Source organism: Gymnoscopelus braueri, assembly GCF_963280865.1.
Source record: "Gymnoscopelus braueri genome assembly, chromosome: 16".
NCBI lineage: Eukaryota > Metazoa > Chordata > Actinopteri > Myctophiformes > Myctophidae > Gymnoscopelus > Gymnoscopelus braueri.
Window position 1 is genome coordinate 25,855,899 of NC_137616.1, and position 27,110 is coordinate 25,883,008.

At 41.1% G+C, this 27,110-nt stretch overlaps 1 protein-coding gene across 1 annotated transcript in view; it reads right to left on the reverse strand.

The window, feature by feature from the left end:
• The window catches only part of otofa (otoferlin a), a 99,403-nt gene that overhangs the window by 65,158 nt on the left and 7,135 nt on the right, over window positions 1-27,110 (reverse strand). Inside the window, 2 exon segments of the mRNA XM_080452383.1 lie at window positions 6,864-6,952; window positions 25,894-25,952. Coding sequence (XP_080308509.1) covers window positions 6,864-6,952; window positions 25,894-25,952 — 148 coding nt within the window.

The following is a 27,110-nucleotide window of genomic DNA, read 5'->3' on the forward strand; positions in this document are numbered from 1 at the left end:
AAAAAGGTAGAAATTGAAAAATGCAGGGCAAAGGTTTTTCCTTGACCTCTAGGGAGTGCACATACAAAGGTTTACACAGATTGGTGCAGTTATAGGTAAAAACACATCGGGCTGTTAAAGCGCCACCATAAGGCTGATTAGAAAAATCTCAAGTGGAATTTCTTCCTCTGCAGAGTGGGAACGTGCGTGCAAAGTTTCACGGAAATTGCATGCTGTGTGCATTTTGTTCAAAACGGAGCAGTCCTGCAAACTTTGGAAGCCATTTTTAGCCAATCAGGATGGAATACAGGGCCGGATCTATGCATGGTCAAGGGGGGGCAATGCCCCCCCAAATGCCCTGACTGCCCCCCCAAAAAAAATCTTTTAAAAAAAAGCATTTATTGATGCCCCCCCAGTTAATAATTTCTGTATCCGGCCCTGATGGAATATGAAAAATCTGAAAGACCCGTTTCGTTTAATGACTATAGAGATACTGTGTACCGATTTGCGTGATGTTTGGACAAAATATGTAGGAGTACTGGGAAAAAATGTGTTTTGCAAAAAGCGGCCTCCTGGTGGCGCTATAATAACCTCACTCCGTCAAATGGAAGAAGCTTGCGACACACATTTTGTTTCACAGCGTACTTGCATCTGAGACTTCGGGCGCAGAATCGATGACAGACGGAGTTTCATTTTTTCAAGTTACTAGGCAGGTGATTGGATGATCCCGCCCCTAGCAGCCGCTGATTGGTTCGTATGCGCAGCGGTTCGGGCAGCTTTACTCTGTGAGCAATCCCAGACCCTCCTTCCTGAAACCAAATGCAATGCAATGCATGAGATTTCCGGAGGGAGGGGGTGTTTACCAGGCTAGCGCTATAACAGGGCCATGTGTAAAAATCGGGGCAGAGGTTCTGAATTGGCATCCAGGGAGTGTGTGTGCACAGTTTCGCTGCGATCAAGCCAACGGTGCGGGAGATTAGCTGTCCACAGACGGACAGACGGACGGACGGACAGACGGACGGACGGACGGACGGACAGGGGGTAAAACATACTCTCTCGCCATGCCTTTCGGCCTGGCGGAGACAATAACAACCAACATGCAGAGGGAATTACACTATCACATAGGGCTGAAGATAAAAAGAGAGTCTGCTTGTAATGGGGGTGTACTGTACGTAGAACAACATAACGTTTTCAGGAAAGGTATGAATGTAGAAATGGTGGGAACTTTCTTTAATTTCCTTCTCTCACTAAAGTTTAAATTATTATAGTACATGCTGTGAAGATAGCCATACCCAGCTGCTGGACTATTGTCCTAAACGCTCTCCCTCAATGAAAAACAGTAACCTTACAATTACAAAATACAAAAGAAGAAAAAAGGCTGGGCGGGATTTGATTTGCAGTGCACTGAGAGGCCAGTGCCTCTCATTGCACTGCAGGAGGGATGCAGATAGTGAGTGTAAGCTCCAACTGAGGGAAGATTTTCCCCATGAATTATACACTGAACTGGTGCAGTAAAAGTGGAAGCCATTGTTCAGGATAAAACCCAAGAGTACATCTAAAAATCTCATGTTTACTATTCAAGCTGCAAAATACCAAATGAAGCAATAAAGTTTTGCATATTTCAGCATGGCAAAGCAGTTTCCATAGCACATAATGTTTATGGTCTTCATTCCAGTAGAGAAAAAACATAACGCATAATGCTTGACACTGGTTATATCGCTACACACAGCATTATTGATGCTCCCAGCACGCTTGCATGCCACTTCAATCACCTCATTAGAAACCATATAATCTCACAACTCATTATTTCCAGGCTGAATTAACATAAGTTGATTTTATTACACAATTTATGTAAGCAGATAACAGTTGTTGTGAAACAACAGGTATTGCTGTTGATCATTATGCATGTAAACAAATGTCAGCTACAGCAATCTACCTGTCTCCTTTCTTCTGCTGTGTTGATTTGAATTAGATTAAACATCAGAACTGATTACTGCAGGCCTGTCTGGTGGCTCAGCCAATTAGTGCAATGACCATAATGTTGCTGTCGTGAAAACCTTGTTTGTCCAAAACTGTTACTTTTCAGGAAATGGAACAAAGAACTTGTATTCAACTTCTAATGGATGCATTATTTAGTCAAAAGAGCTTGAAATGTGTTGAAATGTTTTCAAATATAGCAAAGATATACGATGTACAAGCTTGTAGCTATTTTTGCAACTTTTGTACAACGCTGTCTTAGGACAAAGTATAGACTTGTGGTTAAAGGATCAATAACATTACTAATTTTAATTTATGAAAAACATAAAAAGGTGAAATAAGTACATTGAATAGAATAAGGTTACCCGAATTCAAATACAACTCCCACCATGTCTTGCAAGTCTTTTAGTTCACACGAGGATGAACTAAAACTAATATTATCTCACAGCTGTGTGGTGTTTTTGTTCACATAACGTTTTATGGAAGTGCAAAGCCTCTGTCTGCTCCGGTGAACAGTTAATGCTATGTACTAAAAAGCAACATACAGTTACAGCCCATAATGGTTACACAGGGGAAGATATCATGAAGGATGGGCCATACACAGCAAAAAAAGACCCTTATGGGCCCATTTTTACGCTCAGAGTTAAATTATCACTCTGGAGTTTACTGTGTATGTTGTTTTAATTAGCAAGCACACATGGCCTAAATTGCTTTTCCTTTGTGTTGAGGCAACATGAAACTACACATAGTACTTCTGGTCTGACTAGGGTGTGACATTGGCCTCCAGGGTCTATTGGTGCCCATCATAGTGCAGTGATGAAAGCTATCAGTTACACTGCTAGTAAATGCTGCATCCTGTAGACATATGGGGCAGGTGTGAGAACAACAGGCTGGGACTCACAATGAATTATTTACACAGTCCACTTGTGGCTGAGTGTGTGTGTGTGTGTGTGTGTGTGTGTGTGTGTGTGTGTGTGTGTGTGTGTGTGTGTGTGTGTGTGTGTGTGTGTGTGTGTGTGTGTGTGTGTGTGTGTGTGTGTGTGTGTGTGTGTGTGTGTGCGTGCGTGCGTGCGTGCGTGCGTGCGTGCGTGCGTGCGTGCGTGCGTGCGTGCGTGCGTGCGTGCGTGCGTGCGTGCGTGCGTGCGTGCGTGCGTGCGTGCGTGCGTGCGTGCGTGCGTGCGTGCGTGCGTGCGTGCGTGCGTGCGTGCGTGCGTGCGTGCGTGCGCGCGCGCGTGCGTGCGTGTGTGTGTGTGCAGGCGCGCGAGTGCGTTTGTGCGTTCGTGCGTGCATGTACATGTACATGTGTGTGTGCGTGTGTGTGTTATGAGAGGTCTGCGGTTCAGTTATTTTGCTGCATGTACTGTATGCTCTTGACCACAGCTCTGTCTGTTGAACATACATACAGGGGCTAGGGCTGTCACGATTACACATTTAAGTTGACGATTAATTGTCACACAAATAATTGCGATTAACGATTTAATTGTGTTTTTGGCATTGAACATATGAATACAATTTTAATTTCTGTTTGGTTCTTAGGCTTCATAATCACAAATAAAGCTTGTAGAGCTACTATTTCTGCTATTTTTGGAAAATGTTTGATAGTGTATTAACATTTTTCAACATGGAAATGATTGTGATGATTATGCAAAATAATTGCGATTATCTCAATTGCGATTATGTAATAATTGTGACAGGCCTAACAGGGGCACCTTGCGGCATAGCTTTGTATCCCCATTGATTAGTCTGCTGGTCACAGCCAGATTACAAAATAATGAGCACATTTTACAGACCAGGGATTTGCAATAACTTTCAGCAAGTGAGGGAACAGCATAATACAAATGTACAGTTTGAGTTTAATTGTTCTCACAGTGAAAATAAAAGCGCAAGTGATTGCTCTGCCAAAGCTCTTCCAGATGGGCAAGAAGTGCAACATTTAAGAGGAAACAAAGAAAAGCATGAATCATTAATTGTGGACAAGTTGCTAAACGTACTGTAGCTGGCTCAGGCTCAGCCATGGTAGATGGTATGGTAAAAACATGCTGGCTCTGAGCCACACACACCTCTCTGCAGCTCTGGAGACAAGGCACGCAGCTTGTGATATTGCCATCACTACTGGCATCATAGCACGGTTTGTAGGCATCACAACTCATGAAACAACTGCACAGCTACTCTCTCAGATGGTACAAACCTATTGATAAATATCACTGATCATCGTCAAGACCAAACACGTGTCCATGTCCAGTCCAGAGTCATTCAAGATTGAACATCAGCAACTAAATGATGGTATCCTAATACCCATCTGCATAACAACTATTTGGCCCAGGTCTGAAAGAATTCTAGCTTGTGTACCCGAGCGTCCCTATTCTCAACCCTATTCTGGGGGCAAACATTCGGCAAAAATACAGATCTGTAAGCTCACAACGCTGCACGTTCCTCTAAGCCGAGATATCTGGCGAGCACATATACTATTTGGTGAGCACACCAAGATATTTGGTGTAGAGGGAAAAAGGAGTGGCCCCAGTGTACGTAGACCCCTGGGGGACTCTAGTCAACTACATAGGATTTAAGTGGTTAAGGACCAATCTGTAATGATGACGATGGTATATCTGAATCTCTTTAATGAAAAATGCTACCAGGACAGACAATGATGACATTAAGAGCTGATCGATATACATACTTCCTCTCTTTGTCTCACTGTTCACACACACACACACACACACACACACACACACACACACACACACACACACACACACACACACACACACACACACACACACACACACACACACACACACACACACACACACACACACACACACACACACACACACACACACACACACACACACACACACACAATCCACAGCCATGGTCATGATGTTGATGGCTGCGTAGGTGGGGTGTGTGTCCGGAATCTGGACACACCAATCGGTCAGTCACTGAGTCAGTTATAATGCACCAGGCAGCTGCTACTGTCTGATTAGATTTACTTCAGAGAGGGCAGTTCCTGACTATGATCTGGAAACATCAGCCTCTGGGACCAGGGTGTCAAATATACACGAAGAACGAGAACATCAAGATGATGAAGACAAGAGCACAAAGAACAGGATGTAGAAGGATGAAGAGAAAGAAGAAGAGGCAGACTTCAGTAGTCACTTGACAAAAAGTTAAGACTGTTGATAACCTTTCCATACTCTCAGTGAATCCCATGGTCACAATATAGTGAACATGGGATTCACTGAGAGCATGTAGGGACGTGCATTATATAATGCAATGGTTCACAAACATTTTAATTTAAAGGACCCCTATTTGGTATATGCTAGGCCACATGGACCCCCCATCAACTCTGAGAGTGTACAAATGGAACCAAATGAACACATAGTGGCGGGGGCACTCAGAGTTACAGATCTGTAAGGGTCCACTTGGTTCCTAACTTTTAATAATTATAGCCGGGGACCCCCTGGAAATCCCCTCAAGGACAGCTGGTGGCCCCCAGACCCCAATTTGAGAACCACTACTATAATGTACAATAAACATGTTTCTTAAGTGTTATGACACTATCTAGAAGACAGGTGATCTGTAGTGCGTTATAAATGTAATCTACAGTAATCTAATATCCAGAGGTGGAGGTTATAAGTATAACCACCTATAAATCACTATAAGCTTATAGCGTCATATTACTTCATAAACATGTTTATAGTCCATTATGCTCGAGTTTAGAAACAGGGGCTTCATAGAAAGTGTTACTTTCAGATGCACTGCAAGCACCTAGAGTATAAAGCTTTATGCTTTACTCCAGGGCATTTCAGCAGTGGTGTTGGACACTATGAATGAAATCACTAGCTAAGCATTTCAGATTTCAGACATATTTTCCTGAACGAGATCAAGACAATGTAATATTGCACACATAAGCAAATGTTTGCTTGAGCGCACACGCACACGCACACACACACACACACACACACACACACACACTAGGGGTGTGCCGATACATTCATTTCACGAAACGATACGATACGATATTGGGCTCACAACTTCGATACGATTTCGATACGATACGCACTTTTTTATTATGAAAATATATGGGGGAGAAAAAAAGCAAATGCAAACAAATAATTCTGTTTTTGTATTATTCAGACATGCAAACTTGTAGCTTTTCAGCTACAATAGCCGTTTTGAATCCAAATAGGGCAATAGTGTGACACATGACCCGAAAAAAAACAACATGTTGTCACCCTTTTCACCTCGGGGCTGTTTGCATGCCTGATTATTATTATTGTAAAAAAAAAAGAAGAATCTTTATTATTATTATTTTTTTAAATGATTTTTCCCCCCCCAAAACGATACATATCGTCACGAAAACGTATCGCGATATATCGCGGGACGATATATCGGCACACCCCTAACACACACACACACACACACACGCACGCACACGTGCCTGCGCATACACAGCCATGATGTATCCCAAATTAGTGAAGCACATGCCACATTTGAGAGAAGTACCAAGTTGTATTTTCCTCTATAACACCTCCATCCAGATAATGGTTAGAAGTTTCGTTCAGATCTAGATTGTTTGGGGGGGGGACAGATGCTTCCATTACTGAGCCTCTAATTCTGTGTCATTATCCACTCCCCCATGGAAAAGTTGCTTGCGGCCTGTTCTGCGTATTCACAGCCTATTGTCATTTCAATTGAGTTAGTTTACAGAACATGCTCTCAGGGACCTAGTGTTTCTACTCGGAAGCATCTTTAGATGAATAACACACGCCACCTGTCAGTCCATGTTAGCAACAAGCGTGTGAGGGAAAAAGGCCTAGATACTGAGACCGCCCCTGAGTTTGTACTAAAGGTTGTGTTGTGAACGTAGTTTATTAAAGTACATTTTTAGGCCATTTTCTTACCTGTTGGTAAAGACTTTGCTGTAGTTGTACACTTGGATCTCCAGCATCTCGTTTCCATCCAGCTTGCTGGCAATCGGCCATCGGAATGTCTGAAAGAGATGCAAAATTATTCAATTATTACTGTAGGTTTTATTTGTTGGTTGCAAATGTGTAATGGAGAACGCCTGAACATATTAATTGAAAGTCCAAGTATTGCTAAAAGAGGTGCAATAGCTTTGAATGTTTATTTACCCTTGATGCAGTTTCACTTTAATTAGCACAGATACAGCCTTAATTAGAAAGAGTGCAAATGAGATGTCAGGGGGTCCATCTTATCTAACTATAATAGTACATTTTGCCTTGAATCATGTCCACCACATATCCACTGAGCTTCAGTCTTCTTCTACAGTAATGAGCCGTATGAAATTAGTTGGATACTCAACGGGACAATTAGCTTCAATTCAAACCTGGCTCAGCACCTCAGGTCTTTCCCTGGCCTGTCTCATTTGTACTCCTCCACATTGCAGTATAACATTACTGTTGGGTAGAAAACTTGTATGTCCAAAACCGTTACAGGAAATGGAAAAAATAACCTGTGTTCCAATGATTCCAATGTAGTTTTTATTTAGTCACAAGCTCTGGTTACTACTTTTCATTGGTCAAATATTCATAAAAATCACAGACAGACTTAACCACTTTTAACCTGACGTCTCTATTTTGTGTATGTCATAGGTGAACATTTCAAAGATATTTAGATATTTTCAAAACTCATAAATAGCAGATCAGCAAGCTCACAACGGAGCACATCACGGCACGTTGTTAGCTTGCAGGTCGCTACTTTTGTTGAAACATTGACATCCTATACAATGATAAAATAGGACATTGAAAAAGGAGATACAAGATTTCTGCCCGACAGCGATGATATCAATCAAACTACATGCTGTGGTTTATGCTAGCACATTATTACATTAGCTGTAACTTGTATGAGGTACAGCACTAAAGCATTAGGGGTTGTGCTCTAGCATTCTAGTGAATCAGGTTTAGAATCATGTCACAGTGGGCAATAAACATAAAGGATGATTGTACTGGTGGCAGCAGCGTTGCAGAGGCATGCTAAAGCCCGATTTATATTTCATTGTACAACGGCTTGTGACCTTGTAGATCTGCTAGTTTTGGTGTGCAACACCAGTATAAATTAAACAAAACAACTTGGAGATTCTCACATTACACAGAACAGTGATGCATGGGACCTCATATACTGTAGAATGCACCACCATTCTTCTTTCATCTTCCCGAGAATTTATCACATAATGTACAAGCATGATGATACATTTACAGTATACAATAAAGTATCTCACAACCCCCTTGAAATGATCTTGTGATTGCTTTGTGGCTCTCCACACAGTACAAGAATCAGCAGTGTTCATTTAACACAAAAAAATTATTTGGATCCACTTTGTCTCATTTTTCACTGGCAATTTTCAAACAATTAGACAAGCAGTGAGAGGCTCCATATCGGTACAGCATATGTGTGTCCACTTAAAACTCGTTCTAATACCATAGCACAATTTTGTCTTTATCATAACAATTTGGAGGACAATATACAACATCTGAAATCGTTCTCCTGCTGCCTTGATAATCTGCCGAAAGGATTTTTTTTTTAAATTACATTGCATGGCATCATAACACATTTTCAACACGTCTCTTCTCTGGGGTTGCTTCTCACAGGCTGTGAAAAGCCACTCTTAAAAATAATAATCTAGTCTAGATTATTCTTTTGGCTTGATGTGTCTAAATTCTAGACACATGAATGTGTCTACATTCTAGACACATCACTAATGAATAATTATAGGCCCATATCAAACATCCCACTTTTAAGTAAAATCCTTGTAATACTGTAGCTGTCTTTCAACAACTGAACTACTGCATTAAACAACCGCTTTGATATGTTCCAGTCTTCTTCAATGACAGTGGCAGAATTTCAGTCTTACTTGAGCTCAGTGCTGCATTGAAAGTGTCATTGAATGCAGTGGGACTTTACCATAATTATGCAGACTACACACAAATTTACATAACCATATCACCAAGGGACTATGGTCAGTAGTAATTGTTTTTGGGGACAAGGAAGAACGATTAAAAGTCCGAGCTCAGCTTCAATCTGTAATGTTTAAAACCACAATCCAAGCCATAAATCTTGGTGTAGTCATGGACTCAGACCTGAACATTAAGGCTTAGTCAGCATACTGTCACAGTACGAATATGTCAAGGATTACGACTTATGTCTCAACCGGATCGGGAAAAATGTTCTGCAGAATTTCTTCTCCACTATAATTTTATTCTCTTATCTTTCTGTTTTTGAATTCATGGAGATTTTTCAAACCAAATGTAATGCCTCAACTCCTACATTCAAAGTGCTTGTCAGGGTTGGGGGTCCCCAGTTCAAATATGATTCTTTTTGGGAGTCACGACCTGAAAAGATTGAGAACCGCTTCTCTGAAGCATGCGGCTCTGGAGGAAGAGTATCAGCGCAGCGGCAGTGGAGGGGAGTGTGTGGAGCTCATACACCCCCTGCTGACATTCTCCTCTGCCTCAGGGGAACTAAGTGGGCTGTTTAAGTCAGGCAGGTGATCCATCAGGCCTGATCCCATTGGTCCCATTGCTGAATCCTGTGGTTGCCACCTGCTGCTGTAATCCATATTGGCAAACAAGCCATCACTCTGGAGTCAGAGGTTTCTTTTCTCTCTCTAGTATCTAGACGACACTACTTTCCCTTTCTTCAATGAACATATGCCTATTATTTTACAATAAATGGCTTTATTTTTAGTTTCTGCATTTTTTTAAAAACATTTTCCAAAGTCATTAAAACATTTCCTAACTTAATTGAATAACTATACCGGCTAAACATCTTTGCACGGTTAAGTCATGGACGTTTCGTAATTTCATTCGTAATTTCTCCTGGGACTATTTTCAGCTAGACTTTTAAAATAAATCCACAATTTAAAATGGACTTCAAATGCAACAATATTTGCATTTGGTTATCTATAGTATCTCAAGAAGTAAGCGTCAAGTCTTTACAAGTTGATTTTCATACCACACTGAAATGAATAGAAGGGAATCCAGCAGCTTGCTTTAACTGCCAGACTTATTTCTGGCCGCGTTTGCCCTCTGCCAGCGATTTTTCAATTTTCTTACCTTTTTCAAGTAGTCACAGAATATTTATCTCCATTATGATCGATCCCCTGATGATTGCTAATCACTGAGGGTTATACTGTGTGGTTTCACAAATGTCAACGAGGTCATCGCGACCTCGTTGACATTAATTGTCTGCCTTTGAAAATAGCATGTCTGGGCCAAAAATACATAGTAAAAAAAAAGTGCTCAGGAGACGAGATTTCCAGTGATAAGTTAAACAAGAAGTGAATGGAGCAGCAAATCTTCAAATGATGATATCTTGGGTTCTGAACATTCCCCCCCCCCCCAAAAAAAAATTATAATACTCGTGATAACTCGTTCTTGGCGGCCAGAGAGTTAATATCAAACAAAACGTCATTTTCAAAGTAGGGGCCACCAGGACTGCCAGGAGGGCCAATTGGAAAGAAGAGGGGGAAGGAAAAAAAAATCATCCACATTTTATTTAATTCAAATTCAAATTCATTTCATAAGATTATTGTGTCAGATTAACCACTTCTAACCTGGCGTCCCTATTTTGGGCATGTCATTATTGTCACCATTTTATTCAATTTTTTTTGCCATTTTGCAGCCAGAGACTATTTGGGGGTCCTTTGCATGGAAAGGTTTGGGAAGCCCTTATCTAGTATACTGTGAGTTGGAGTCAACGGACTAAACATTTTAGAGCGCCGGTATGGTCCTTTAACTGTGAGTTCCATTCATTGAGCATGGTGACATTCATCCTCCAAGGCCCCCCTGTGGTGAGGGTCACCTGGCTAAGAATATCTAATAGTGACTGCAGCGCTACACCTAATTTATGACCAAATCTGTTTCAATCCGTTTGAATAGCCCTGAGACATGAGGCCACAGCATGGTGTTAATGGTCTCTGGAATGGATGAGAGAGTTCACAGTCACACCCATGGTTTTGATTATATGCTAGATCACAAAACAGTACCAAACAGTATGAAACTAATGGAACTAGATCAATGCAAAGGCTATATAGTACTGTAAGAATCATCTGTACATATACACTGTAACCACTGTATGGTTACGTATACAATGTCTGAATTAGTCGATTTTATTTGGTCGTTTGACAGGGCTAGTGAGCACTTGCACTAAATCCCACAGAAAATGTAAGGGGAGATAAAGTGAAGAGGTAATACATATCTCCCTTTCTCTCCCCATTAAAAACGTGCACACATGCATGCGCGCACGCACACGCACACGCACACGTACTGAGTCTCTTGGTTTCTCTGCGGTGTATCCCATTGTAAACCCATTAATGGTATGGCTCTATGTCTGTATATTATGTCCCAGTCCCTGAATGGAGGAAACCACCACATGGAGAAGTTAGTCTCTGCTGCATGGTGCCTTTCACAAACAAAACCAAATACTCATCCAACAGATAAGACAAAGCGAGAGTAGAAGCTACAACGATATAACCCTATAAACCCTACATACTTCATTGACCGACATACCCCAGGGGTCTATACTTGGTCCCCTCATTTCTTCCCTCTACACCAAATCACTTAGCCGAAAATAGCAGATCTATATAGAAAAAATATTATAATTGAAATTCTGAATATTGCAGCTCGCAAATCTCAAGAGGCAATATTTCATTTAATATCTATTAAATATTTATTTATTTTAGTTTGGGGCATCCCATGAATATTAGAAATCCTATACTTAGCTTAGGGCTGATCAGTTGTGGGACTAGAAGTGGTTGTTAGACATTGTTGTTTTTCTTTTTATGGATTTAGTGTTATAGCAAAACATTTTTATTTTCTAAAAGGACAAATTAATTAGTCTTTGGAAAATTATCATGGTATAAGTGGGATAACTTGGAGGTGGTTATCAAACAAATTGCAAAAACAATTTGCAATACTCTAATTGAACGTTTTCCTCTGGCTTATGTGTTCTTATGGACATTATTACCCCACAAATAGTTTAAAGAGGTGGTGCCATGGTTTTGCACTTTTTCTGTTTTTCATGTGTCTATGAGGTTGATAGAACTTCATTAAGCCCCCTGGTGGTGTTTTTATGGTGTTTTATGTCTTCTCTGACTATTTTGAGTTTCTACCTGGAGGCTGAAACCTTGAGGGTCAAACGTGCCAATAGAAAAACAGCCCGTTAGTGACATAGTAAAAATATACCCTCCCCCTCATTATCATAACACAACAGGTGTGGGCATGAGGAGGAGGAGGGACTAGGACAGGTGGGTGGTGCTAAGGTGGTGGAGGAGGTGCTAAGGTGAGAACCAGGTATACTTAATGAACTCAGAATCAGAATCAGTTGTATTGTCACATCACAGGTTTACAAGGTAAAAAAGTGGGTGAAATTCGTTTTTGTACATCGTTCCCATCGCAACGTTAATTTCCATAGAAAGAGGGGGGGGGGGCAAGTGGGAAAAAAACAAGAGAGCAACAGAAGGCCAGACAAGTTATCTGGAGGCGTGTCCACATAAAAACATAATTTTAACAATTTCTGTATACTTTTTTGAAAAAAATCTTCCTCCTAGTATAACCATAATACCTGATGATTATGTTTTAGGGGGGGAAAAATCACTGTAAATCACGGCACCCCGTCTTTAAGATATTCACAAATGTATGGCCGAGAGGGACCCTATAATAAGTATATGATTTTATCAAAACTGTGCAGCTATATTTGGCTATTCGTGTGGTCATCAAATACAAAGGCAGCAGCAATACATTTCAACCCTTTCATTATTCCTTGCGTAGGTCATGTTCCAACTTCAAATAGAACCCTGCTTTGAGGCACCTTATTCAGATGATCACATGTATGTGTTTCACTGTCATTCTACTGAATGTGTGCACCATAACAAACACTACAACATCAACACACTGGACAGACAGTCACAGATTAAATCTTTGGCCACTACTTTGTCTTCATTATGTATCATGCAGTCAGTGTCTCCATGACTACCTCCTATGGTCTCTATTTGACAGTCAAGTGAGTCAAGTGACCATCATGAATCAAAGAATCAATTAAATCCCTATCACCAACTGATGAATTTTGGTAGGGAAAGTGAATAACATCACTGTCGGACAGAAACCCTGTCCTATTTAAGATTGTATACTGTACTAACCGTGTCGTACAGTAGTAGTGAAAATTGGCATTAAAAAAAACGCATCACGTCGCAACTTTTTAAAATCTTTGCCTATAATGACATCCTGAAAGGTTAAGTTTTTGTTACGTTTTTGGGCATATGGTTTCCCCCCGACAGCAAGTAATATTCTTTCCCCCTCACATAATCCTGTGAAAGTCTCCAAGGTGCTCAGACCCCAGCTGCTTCAGCAGAGTTGCCCATTGTCCAACAGAATAGAAGTTATTACAGTGGGCAACTTGCACCTGCAAACATTTGCTTATGTACTGCAGTATTGTAAAATACAGCCTATTAAAGTTAAAACAGGGTTTGACTTGAAATAATAGAATAAAAAGGCTGGTGTTGTACAAGTTCATATATACTGTCTGATGAATTGGGAGTGACAAGTAGCTGATCCTCACCAACATCAGCAATTTACTAGCAGGGAGATTTTTATTGCATCTCATTTTGCAGCAACATCCATTAAGAACTAAAAGCTTGCCGTGTAAATATTTCAACGCTTGAAGAGGAACTGCGGTCACATTCCCACGTTCGTTCAGACACGGTCCATTTGAAGTGCATGTCAGATGCAGATAACGAAATACAACAAATTATTTCAGATAAGCAATCTTTTCTACCGTGCGATGAGAACAGCATTCATCCACAACCTTTCAGGCAGAAGATCACCCACGTTAAAGGAATAGTTCACCCCAAAAAAGAAAAAAAATCTATCGATTAGTCACCCCATGGAGACTTGAATTCATGGATATTGTTTTGTTTTTGTCGCATTCCTAAGCCAATAATTTGATGACCAGCGGACCGGTAGGCAGCAGTTCCGGTAGGAGACACAAAGGAGACTCTTTGTGTCTTCTACCGAAACCGCTGCCGGTCATCAAATTATTGGCTTAGGAATGCGACAAAAACAAAAAAATGGGGTGACTAATCGATAGAAAAAAAGTATTTTTGGTTGTGAACTATCCCTTTAACGGCCTCATGCCCTCATCCGATACCTCCTCCACAGACATGATGCATGCTGTAATTGCAGCAATTAGATGCTTGTTAAAGATGACAGGTGATATGCCATAGGTCACCAGGACAGCCTGTCTCTGGGGGCGAAACGCTTTGTTAATACAGATCACTCTCACTATACAATCCCATGAGGTAGGACTGAAGTAACACTGCTGGGTGGGGAGCAGTGGTGGAAGAAGTACTCTGATTTTCTTTTTTACCCAATAAGTCCTGTATTCAATACTTTACTTGAGTAAAAGAACAAAAGTAATGGCATCAAAAATCTACATAAAAGTATCAAAAGTAAAAGTAGTCATTATGCAGAATTTAACAAGAAATGTTTTGGTGACCCCACACTTTATTAATAGAACAAAATATATATATATTTTTTTTTTAAAGATTTAAAATCATACATTTTTGGCCTTATATATGAATATTTATTAGAAAATGAAGACGTTAAAGCAGAGATTCCTGCTGATGCCATAACAATAATTTCATTGATAAGATAGATAGGCATCAGGCCTATCTATCTTATCAATTAAATGAATGAATAATATTTTAGCTCAGCCGAAAAAGACTCAGACGCAAATCGGTACTCAAAAGTATCTCAAAGTTACTTTCCACCACTAGTGGGGGGGGGGGGGTCCACGCGTCCCCCGCACTTACTGTACTAACCCATGATTTATCTTGGTTGCATGTTGCCATGGACACAGAAGGTGAAAACATCTCAGTGATGAATTATGAAGTGTGCACTCTCTCTCTTTCTCTCTGCATTCTCATTCTCTGACAAGGTACAAAGAATAATATGTTGTATCTATAATTAAGACGTTTTTTCACAAGTGAAAACCTTTTGTGACGCTTTGACATTGGCAGCCAAATACAGCACAGTCTACATCCTCCAGGCTTGGATTCCCGCTTCTCAGATGTATTACTTTTTCAAGTAATTTTTTTATGCGCTTTTATGCTTCATTTTTGAGATAGGGGAGTGCAGAGAGACAAGAAACCATAAGGATAGAGAGTGAGAGAGAGTAACAGTGGATTCAAACTCTGGTCCCTGCAGTTCACAAGGAACACGTGATCTATTCTGTGAACCGACTGGCCCCTTTAGATGTATTCTTAAAAGGATGAAATATATGAAGACAGAATTCTGAGAGAGATAGAGCATAAAGTGAGCCTTCTGGCTGTCAGTATAGTCTTTCTCACTACAACTGACTTCAATGACTGGAGCCATATGGCCCATTTTGAAGGAATGTTGAAGGACTAGTGTTTAGGATATCATATTTAAAGTTTAGAATGATTAAAGGTAGGGTAAGTGATATTTTTGGGTTAAAACAAAAAGTTTTGTATTAAAAGGTTAAAGCAATATTCTGATAGTAATCATTGCTATAGAGTGTTTGTTCAGTCACAGGGGTCTCCCCGTCTCTCCAGCTCTTTTTCAGAGAGTACCCATTTATCAGCTTTATTTTTATAGCGTTCCAGTTCCAATTTGTTCAGCTCATTTCTTTGTGTCACCACTTCCAATTTCACTTGTTTAATCTGTATCCCGACTGAGTTCTCTATCCTTATTGGATCAAATTGGTATCCATTCCTGACCTGAAAATGCATTTTCTGTTGGAGAGCTGGAGAGACATGGAGACCTGTTCCTGTTACTGAACAAACACTCTATAGCAATGAGTACTAACAGTATATAGAGCTACTTGACACTTATTTTGAGCAAAGAAAAACGTACCCTACCTTTAACATGACATTCGTCATAAAGGAAGAGAGAGACAGGGGGAGATAGATTATGTTGTGTGTTACTCTACTGAGAAGTGCACTTAACATGTTTCACTTTGTTTGTTCTCAATATTCAGTATTAATCATATATTATTATTTTTGATCATCCTTTCCGGTCTCATTTTGTAATCATTTTTTATGACACCATGATTGGACTATATATTATATGCTAGAATGAATGGAGATATTGCAAGGTTTAATAATGTACAGCACAGGTTTCTTCATCAATAGAGAGGAAGAAATATATGGTGTAAGATATAGAGCCCAGATCTATCCAGATCTATACAATATTAATATTGTCCCCACTCCTTTGGGGCACATTTGCACATACATGAAATGTGTCCTCTGTATTTCACCCATCAGTTATTTAGGACCAGTGGGCGCTACAAGGGCAGTGCCCAGGAGGCAGTTAGGGGTTAGGTGTCTTGCTCAGGAACACTTCGACACACGGTGCCGGGGTGCAAACCAGGGACCTTCGGTTTCCCAGGCGGCCTCTCTACCCACGCAGCTATGGCGGTCCTGTTATATATTCAACATTTTCTTACATAATTCAGTTATGTTGTTCAGACCTTGCTGTCCTCAATCCCTTGTGAATGTTGTTTATGTTTTTTACATAACTGTCTGTCTGTCAGGCTTAGATTCATCTAAAGATGTAACAGCACTTTTCAGTTGAGAAAGTTTCATGATGTGAAGTCAGTTCTAAAACAGTTGTATAAATCAGGAAAAGAGTCAGTTGCAAGACATTTTTTTATTACTTGTGAAAGTTGCATTTTTGAAGGCATATCCCATTCATCTGTCTCTGCCTATTCTTAATTGTATTGGTTTAATCTATATGAATTGAGTGTATTGAGTCTAACCATACTGTATGTCTGTGTAACATTCTGCTATTGTTGATACAGTCAATACCAAGGTTATTATACTTTCTTTTTTATTTTATTTTTGTTTTGTTATTTTGTAGTTTTAGTTATAATAACCCTGCATGGTCAGTACCACATGTCTTACATGTACTAACTGAATGTGTTACATGCTTATATAGTGTATCACTTTATGGTGATATGACCAAACAAACTGATCACTAGAAATGCATTTGATGCATTTCCATTTGACTAAGTGGAATAGAGAGGGGATTATGTTAATTGATGCTAAAAAATAAGCTTACCATGAAACCTCTCTAAAGACCTATACCTCTCCGAAAGCTGTGCTCCTCCGTGTGTGAGTGTGTGTGTGTGTGAGTGTGAGTGTGAGTGTGAGTGTGAGTGTGAGTGTGAGTGTGAGTGTGTGTGTGTGTGTGTGTGTGTGTGCGTGCGTGCGTGCGTGCGTGCGTGCGTGCGTGCGTGCGTGCGAGCGTGCGTGCGCGCGGGTGGGTGTGTGTGTGTGTGTGTACAGTACGAGTGCGTGTGTACTTGTGGGTATGTGAACGTGTGCACGTTTTCACACAGCTGATACCCGAAGTGAGTCAAATTCACTGACCCGACATCCCTGTCCAGCTAATCACACACACACACACACACACAGGAGGGAGGGGAATCGGAGGGGCAAAGCATTCTGAGAAGAGGTATACAGGACAGGTCTTTAGAGGTTTCATGGTAAGCTTTGCATCAATTAACGCAATTCCCTCTCTATCCCACTGTTTATCACAGAGTCAAATGGAAATGCATACCTGCTGGAGATCAAAAATAGCTGGTCTATACAAGCTCAAAACGCGTTGAATCTTTGTTACTTTCCTCCATCCATGTCACTTCTACTGCGGAAAAATCCTAACAATTTAACACTGAGAGTGTACATTAGTATAAATGTAATTTGTACACTCTCATTGTAAGTGATGGACAAATTAACACAGGATTTTACAGTTTACATGATTTGATGTACTCTTAACCCTCCCTCTCTTACAATGTTTGTCAAACAGAACCTGTTATTGAATAGAAAGCAATACTTATTTGCACATTATTTGAACAGATTGACATAACTGGACTTGTTAATGTTATGGCCACAGTTTTACAATAAATCTTCTCAGAAGGCAGTAATTGCAACTCTTTCAAACTCTTCATCTACAAAAGTGGGTTATAATTTATTCATAGTATCATATGCTAGCTATGGTTTTCTCTTGCCGTTTGCCAAGCAGAATATAGTTAGTCTGTTAAAGGGGGTACATGGATTCAGACATCAGGGAACAGGGTTACTGAAGCCAAAAACATTTGAGAACCACTGCTGTGGTACTGTATAGTAGACACTCACATTCATTTCAGTGTAACTCATGTGTCAGGATTAAATGCCCAACTACCTCCTGTTGAAAACGCTAGGCCAGTCACAGTCAGTCATAATTAGAGCGCTTATAATCCCTGATGCTGTTAACCATGGTTGGACAGCTTTCATTGCTGCTGCTCCATATTAATAACATGGAACAGTAATGTAGGCAGCAGCTGATACAGTAAGCCCATTTAGAATTTCCGCAAAGACTCAGAAAATCTGAGATTCACCTGAAATGCTGGATAAATACGTATATAACTCATTACAACAAATTTCAAATGAATGTTATCCATACTATTTTTGGTAATATTCCACAGTGCCATTTAATTTCATATCAGATTATTATTTAAGAATAGCAGACACCACTTTTTCCCAAAAGGTTGATATGTCATTTGATACTGAAAACTCTAAAACTTGTATATTCTCTCCATTTCAAACATGGCAGTGCAAACAGCCCGGGAGCCGCATCAGCTATTTTAAGGCGACAGGTACTTCTATGGGAGAGTTTATTGGGTTAATTTATTGGCATCACATTGTGTTTCATGCTGGGTTCAGCCTCAATAAAACTGCAATTAACGCCACAGTTTCTGCTGTGGAAGAACAGATGGTGGAGATAATGAACAATACAAATGTCAAATACTGTAAACTGCTAAACAATGCCAAAGTCAGGAGAACAGACGTAATGTGGGCTGCTCACTCGTCAAAGCCTTTCAACCAAATCAGATATTTTAACAGCAGATGTTCTGTCTTTCCCCACTGGATATACAAGTTATTGTTTAAGTTATCTGGCACCATATCCCTGGGATATTACATACCAAAACTTTACAACACATGGCAAACTAGAAAAAGTGCTCCTCGGAGCACAGGTCTCCACCAGGTCAGGTAGGATAGTGTGGGTCGGACGGATCCGTCTTGATCAGTTGACTATAGAGATCATGTGTACCGACTTGCGTGATGTTTGGATAAAATCTGAAGGAGTAATATTTTAAAAATAGTTTTATATAAGTTGGCCTCCTGGTGGCGCTATAATAGGGCAATGTTGAAAGGGTGGCATTTGTTCGCCAACATAGTGCAAATGTGCGCGCAAAGTTTCACCGCAATCGGAGACTGCGTTCATGATTTGCAACATTTTGTTCAAAACCGGCCACTCCTGCAAACTTTAGATGTCAATCTTAGCCAATCAGGATGGAATATGATAAATCTAACAGATCTGTCTTGATCACATGACTATAGAGATCATGTCTACCGATTTGCGTGAAATTTGGATAAAATGTGAAGGAGTAATATAAAAAAAAAAGTTGTATATAAGTCAGCCTCCTGGTGACGCTATAAAAGGCAGATGTGAAAAATGCAGGGCAAAGGTTTTTCCCTGACCTCTAGGGAGTGCACATACAAAGTTTTACACAGATCGGTGCAGTTATAGGTTATAGGTAAAAATCGGCATGTTATAGCGCCACCATGAGGCTGATTTGAAAATGTTCAAGTGGCATTTCTTCCTCGGCATAGTGGGAATGTGCGTGCAAAATGTCACGGAAATTGCAAGCTGTGTTCATGATTTGAGGCATTTTGTTCAAAACGGAGCACTCCTGCAAACTTTGGAAGCCATTTAGGATGGAATATGAAAAATCTGAAAGACCTGTTTCGTGTAATGAGTATAGAGATACTGTGTACCGATTCGCGTGACGTTTGGGCAAAATCTGTAGGAGTATTGTAAAAAAAATTGTTTTGCAAAATGCGGCCTTCTGGTGGCGCTATAACAGGCCAATGTGAAAATTTTGGGGCAAAGGTTCTGAATTGCCATCCAGGGAGTGTGTGTGCACAGTTTCGCTGCGATCAAGCCAACGGTGCCGGAGATTACCTGTTCACAGACAGACACACACACACACACACACACGGACACACACACGGACGGACGGACGGACAGGGTGCAAAACATACTCTCTCGCCATGCCTTTCGGCCTGGTGGAGACAATTAAGTTCTCATCACGTACAGTATTACAACGCAACACAATAGTCTTCCAAAATACTGACAGCAACCACCTGTCCACCAGATACCTGTTCATTTCATTCCATTCTTCTATCTATTTTACTGGCATGCTTCTTTTTCAATTCGGCAAGAAACAGAAATCAGACTTTATAAATGTATCTGCAATATACAATTTAACCAGTTGACCGGGGCCCTCCAGGGCTCTATACTAAGTCAGCTCTTTTTTTCCCCTCTACAACAAATCCCTTCGTGACAAAAGCCGATCTACAAGCTCACAATGTGCTGTGTTGTGACGCATTGTGAGCTTGTGGGTCCGCTATTCTTGCAGAATGCTTGCCCCAGAATAGAGACACTTCTATTCTGAGCAGTGAGCAACTTTCAAAGTGCAAGATCGGAGTAAGCACCATGAACCCAAGTCATCCAACAATCTTTCTCTACGTATGTCTACTCAAATCATTGCCAAGCAGTATCCGTGCAAACTTGAAGACAAAAAACATAGAAATATGTTTCCAATGTGAGAGGAACGTGATTTATGATTTATTTTGTCCCAGTTTATTGAGATATTTTGCCACTCCTGGGAGCCACTGGGATAGAGATTTACAGTATCTGGCTGCACATAGTGAATGATATGGAAAACATTCCCTATAGAAATGACGGTAGCTACTACACTTCTGTGGTTCTGTGTTATTCCAGACAGAAAACACACACTAAAGCATGATTTCAACAAACTCCATTGGCCTCCATGACGCCATAGACATGGAAGCTGCTTTCAGCATTCAGTGCCAGCATATTGAGATGAGATACTGTACTCTACCCACCTTATTTAGTCCATGTACCCAAAGTTGGGGAAGCACTTCTCCTGGGCATCTCTGTATGTTCCCAAAAACTCATTTATTTCTAGTGCTAGTAGTTTCTGCCTGGGCATGGCCCACTGAATACTGCCACATCTCATCTCAGTCATGTCAAAAATAATGTGCACTGTAAAATCCTGAGAATGCATTTAACTCTGAGAGTGTACAAATGGAACGAAATGGACCCTTACAGATCCCACCAATTACTGAGACACCTCATCTCAGGCAGTAATGTGAAAAAAAAAGATGCGCTGCAAAAATCTGTCTATTTGGTTCCATTTGTACACTCTCCGGGCCCTATTTTGCATGTCTTAAGTACCAGGTCTTATGATTTAACCCATTAATACCTAAGGCTGATTCTACAAATGCCTTCTAAACCAGTTGTTCTTTCAAGATTTTTCTAAAATGTTCAAAAATAGCAGATGTACCCGGTATTAAACCTGCAATATACCACACACACACACACACAGACACACACAGACACACACAGACACACACACACACACACACACACACACACACACACACACACACACACACACACACACACACACACACACACACACACACACACACACACACAAACAGTACATACAGTACATGCTGTACATACATACATATATGACCTGACAGTGATCAGCTCTTGTTAGTGTATGTCTGATTTATACTTGGTTGCAGGCTGTGTCTCACCATGCATTGCATCTAGAGTTCTTAACAGGCCTGAAAATAAAGGCCCGGCCCTAACAGGGCCCGGTTCATGGAACCCGAGGCTTGGCCCGGCCCAATTAATTAGCATTCATTTTGGCCCGGCCCCAAAAACATCGGGTTGGGTAGGGTCGGGTTCGGGCAGAATTTGAGAATTCTAATTGCATCACAACACATTGTGAGCTTGTAGATCTGCTATTTTTGGACTCTGGCATGCAACTAAACATGCACTGTACCAATCAGCAACAGTGCCTTTGTTGCTGAGTGGTGAGGTTAAGGACACCGACAGATCTCCTTTATTAGCAGTAACAAGGATTCTACTGACATTCGATCCAGACTTGCAGTATGCACAATCCATGAAAAAGGCATGGGATTTGGCTTATTTTTTTAATGATATAATATCTGTCTCTCATTAAAGTGCTCAGTGCAGTACAGTCTTGTAGCAGCTAGATCACGGCGGAGGGATGATAGTAATGTATTCATTGAATCTGATTATTCACATTGCCTACTGTGCAGTTCAAATCTCCTCACAGCATAGCCTGTTAACTTCAAATCCTAACACATGTTCATGTATTCATGTGGGCAAGCAGGTCTTCGAACTGCGGAAGTGAATTATTTTAGCCCTTCAGCTACATCTTTGCAATATATCTGCCCCCATTCTTTCCTCCAGTTATGTCACACAAGTGAGGGGGAAGCCCTGCAGTCACACTGGTGTCTAGAGTAGCAGCTAAAAGCTAACCGCCAAAATGGAATGAATAATGAATTCAGCCTCATCCGGTTTAACAGCAGACTAGTTCAAAGGCATGCTGCAAGACCATGCATAAAGAAGCAAGGCGCGCATCTAGATGCTATTAGCTCCCAACTCCAGGGGCTGTGTTCACCGAGCCGCAAATATCTCGAGGTGGGGAAGAAAAGCCTTGATATAATTCGTTGTGTGCGGTGTTGCGCACCAAAAATAGACGATCTACAAGCTCAGAACACTGCGACGCGTTGTGAGCTTGAGAATTGGCTATTTTTGTTGCATGACACCAGGCGTTTCATTAGAGATGAAACGCAATAGTGTTTGGGTTGACAAAATACACGCCAAAAAAAAACACAGACTCGTCATGATTGAGGCACAAGCCGTCCCCTGGGATGGCTGGCCATTCCACTGATGCTGAGTGATGCTAATGAGAGAGCTTACATGAGAGAGCTTACTCAGGACCAGTGCCTGACCACTGGATAACGCTGTCACATGGGATCGCTTCTCACTGCAGGCCATTCGACTCAACACCAGCTACTGGGAGAGTAACTACTACCCGATAATAAATGCCTCTGGTGCAGTTAAACTCAGTTCTGTTGGGGTTTTTTTCTTATTATTTCTTCTCACGAATGAACACAAACATAATTTCTGTGGAAAGTGTCACATTTTCACTCCAAAAGTGTCCCGTCAACATTGATTTTGTGCACTGTGTGCGAGTGCCCGCATGCATGTTTGAGATTGTGCATGTGTAGAGAGACGTTCAGTTATTTCCCTGATTAGACTCAAAACAATGGCCTCGTTATCAGCAAAGGAAGCAGTGCTACGCTTGTACTGAGCCCTTCAAAGGAAGGATGTTGTCCGCACTAACAGCACCGTGGCACGACTCAGGCTGCACTCCACTGTTCTTCCAGAGAAACACAGGACTAAATAACCCCTGGGAAGTCATCTATTTTATATGGTGCCTTCGCTCTCATTCTTTTCCCCCCTTCTTTCATTCCCCATTCCACCCACATACATACACACATCCCCAAGTTTCTGTCTCTTCTTCTTCGACTCTCTGTTTTTCCATCCAAATCATTCCATCAAAAAGCTGGATTCCTGTCCTGACAAGAGCCCACAGGAATCCCTTTGGGAACATTTCCCAGGGACCTACAGTAGAGGAGTGACAAGCAGCCAGCCCTGCAGTCAGCACAAGGACTCAGATAAGAGTCTGCAGGGCATGGAAGTCATATTCAGTCCCTTGTTGTGAAATGAAATGTCATTTGTTTGGCTTCAAAGTAAGGCATATACAACTTTCTATTCCAATAGACTACCCCCCCCCCCCTTTCTCTCTCTCTCTCTCTTCCTAGAGAGGTGCCACTGCTGGCTGGCTACCTCCTCTCCACAGCAGCAGGGGTGTGGAGTGTCTGGATTAATCACTGCGGAGCGAGCGTTCAATGACACGCATGGCTGGAAGACTCTGCCTCTCCCTGTCATCGAAGCCCCAGGATTGGCTCAGAAGACAGCGTGAATGGGAGAGAGAGCCATTAAAAGACACCAGATAAGACATGGCCCATTTACAGTCTAAAACCAATGAGATATGTGAGGCACTAAGGGAATAAAGCATGAACTTGAACTTGTATGACACTAGTACAGGCACAATACTCCAAATAATGAATACATTTTCTGTGACTGGTAATGGGTATGCTAGAGCTGATAATGAAATAAATATAATTCTGTTCCACTTCATTCGGATGAAGGTGCGTTGGACAGTGAAAACTGAAGACTGAAGCAAACTAAAGCGAACAAAATATTATGCACACTGCTCTTTTTCAGCAGCCTGCAGTCTGCTTTTATTTAAATTGACAGACGTTTCGGTCCGACTGGACCTTCATCAACTCTACAGTATTGTCACACAGCTGTTCAGCTTCAGGGGAGACTTTTCACGAAATAAAACTGAGCTGTAAGTAAGTAAGTACTGTAGCCTTAGGAACCAACTGTTCCCAAGCCATGTGGCCCGATAGGTCAGAAGACAATCTCTTCTTTCCTTAGAATGAGGCAGCTTGATGTACAAGTACACCCCCTGGACATGACACTAGTGTGTCACAAGGACTTACCCCATTCCAATCCAACCCTTGATGCTGAGTGCCAAGCAGGGAGGCATTGGGTACCATTTCTTATAGTTGTTTGATATGACTCGACCAGGGATTGAACCCCTGACCTCCCAATGTCAGGGCAGACACTCTAACCACAAAGCCACTGAGCTGTACGCTATTATAAAATTAACATGTGGATTCTATTTTGTTCCCTTTAATGCACTCCTACCAGATTATCCTATATAGGGTTTAATACTGCACTGGCTAACAGACACTATGAAATTCTCACTGGAAAGAAATACTCACAATAAAACTTTCACTCACAGGAGGAACTTACTGGAATTTATATACTTCCTGTACTGATGAATGATGTGAGAATAAATAATAGCTTACATTCTTGGTTCCAATGTATCAATATATTATGTATTTATCAATACAATAATATCAACTGTGGAGGTACAGACCAGAGACAATTTACTGTAGGGTAAGAAGATTTCATTCCAAGCTAAGTCAAATGGCTTAAAAGTAGTGTTACTTTCACTCAAGTTCACTAATAAGAGTATCTGTGACAATTACTTGTTACAGCTACATGTAATGTACAAAAGCAAGTACAGTAATGTCATTGTATGTTCTTATTTTAATTACAATTCTCATCTTCCTTGTTAATGCATGAGTCTGTCACTGTTTTTGTAATCTCTCAAGAACTGCACTGCGTTGGAATCTGTCGGGGAGGTTCGTCATAACGTGTGCGCATTGGCTACAAGTGGGCGTGCCTTCAGATCAGGAAGCAGGCCGCGCTTTACCCAATCAAATGTAGTGGCCGGGATTCACATGTCCGTCGATCTTTCCCCCTCGAAACAAACCCAAACTAATTTAACAATAGCGTCCGCGGAGCAGACAAAACCACGGAAAGATATTCACATTTTAACTTACTCTTTCATCATAGAAACAAGTGGGCTTATAACCAAAACGATCCATGTTCTCTGGGAGAAGTGGTGTTAGTGTTCCGTGTAGAAATATTGTTAGTGGGAATGAAAACATAGTGGCACCCACCGGAAGTGAAAGCTGAAGGCAGACCTAAACCCCGGTTTCCTTGCGCACTGGTGTTACGTTTTCTTCCGCCCAGAGCCAACAGACATAAAACAAACAGCAGAGGTCGCTGTTTTTCATTTTCAGTTGGATCTGGGTTCCCAGATTGCTGTTTTTGTGATATGTCTTTAGTTGAATTGTTTATTCTTACATTGATCTTATGTTATATTTAATTTATATTAAATAAAACAAATCTACCTTTTTCTTCTTGGGAATTTAAAGAATGGCGTTATACGTTAGTCACTATCAATGATCCTGTGTGCAGTATACAGTATACTATCAAAAACAATGTTACTGACCTCATTGAAGTGGGCTTCTTCCCCACAGTTCTCCAGTATACGACTGTAGAAGGGCAACCCTAAAAGGTGAGAATGATGTTCAGTGTTAAACATATATACAATAAAAATGTATGACACAGATGTTATTGCAGGTTAATTAGCCCCAGTTAATAATCAGAGCATGAATCATTTTACACAAGACAAACACTGACTTATTGCATTTGTTTTAACCTGCTTGGAGTACTAGATGGGTGGGATTTACCACATGACGTTTGCATTGTCAGGTATGTCATCATTCATAGTGAAGTGAATAAACCTAACCCTAACTAACACAGGTGTGTATTGACATGGACCCAAGGGGGTGATCGTGCCGAGTGGGAAGTCGGTCAGATCAGTGGTTGTTCTATAGAACTAAACCTGTCTGTCTGTCTGTCTGTCTCCCTTTTTTACTCATACTCATACAGCACGGCCACCAAGTCATGGAATAGTCTAACCCCATCACTCAAAAAATGCAGTTCGCTGGGCTCATTTAAAACAGCCCTAGTCTGGGAGACTTCGCCTCAGAGCCTGGACAGCAGGGGCGCGGCCACTGCGTTCTGATTCAAATCAACAGCCAATGAAGAAAAGGGGGCGGGATCCACATGCAGTGGGTGTTGCATGTAAATAGGAGCGACGGGAAGCAATTTCTCCTTGAGAAATTGCGGCCGCCATTGTTGTGTACTGCTGTTTGCCTCTCGTCGGACTGTTTAGACGAGTTGCACAGCTCTCAGACCGGTAAGAGGCGTGTCCGCTCAGATTCTGAGCGTAAGTTACATCCCGTCCACAAATACCAGGGCTCTGGCCCAGAAGTTTCCTCGCCCCTCCCGTTTGTATGCGAGAGCTGGCTAAAACTTCTGGGAACTCAGATTAAAACAGCCTTAAAAACTCATCTTTCTGGAGGCCATAAGAGGAGGTAGTACCAGTTTCCCGGTAGACAGATATATTTTTTCTTTTTCATTCTTTTTTTCTTTTTGTACATAGTGGTATTTTTTCTCTGTATTTTTATGTTGATATTTGAACTGTTTGGTTGCTACTATATATGTCTATGAAATTAATTCAAGGACCCCAACGGAAACAAGTCCGCAAGGACTTTTTTGGTCGGACCTTTTAGACAAAAGTATTATAAATGTAACTGTGTTGTTTTACATTCTTTTGCCTAATAAAAATGTCAATCAATCAATCAATACAGTATATGGAAA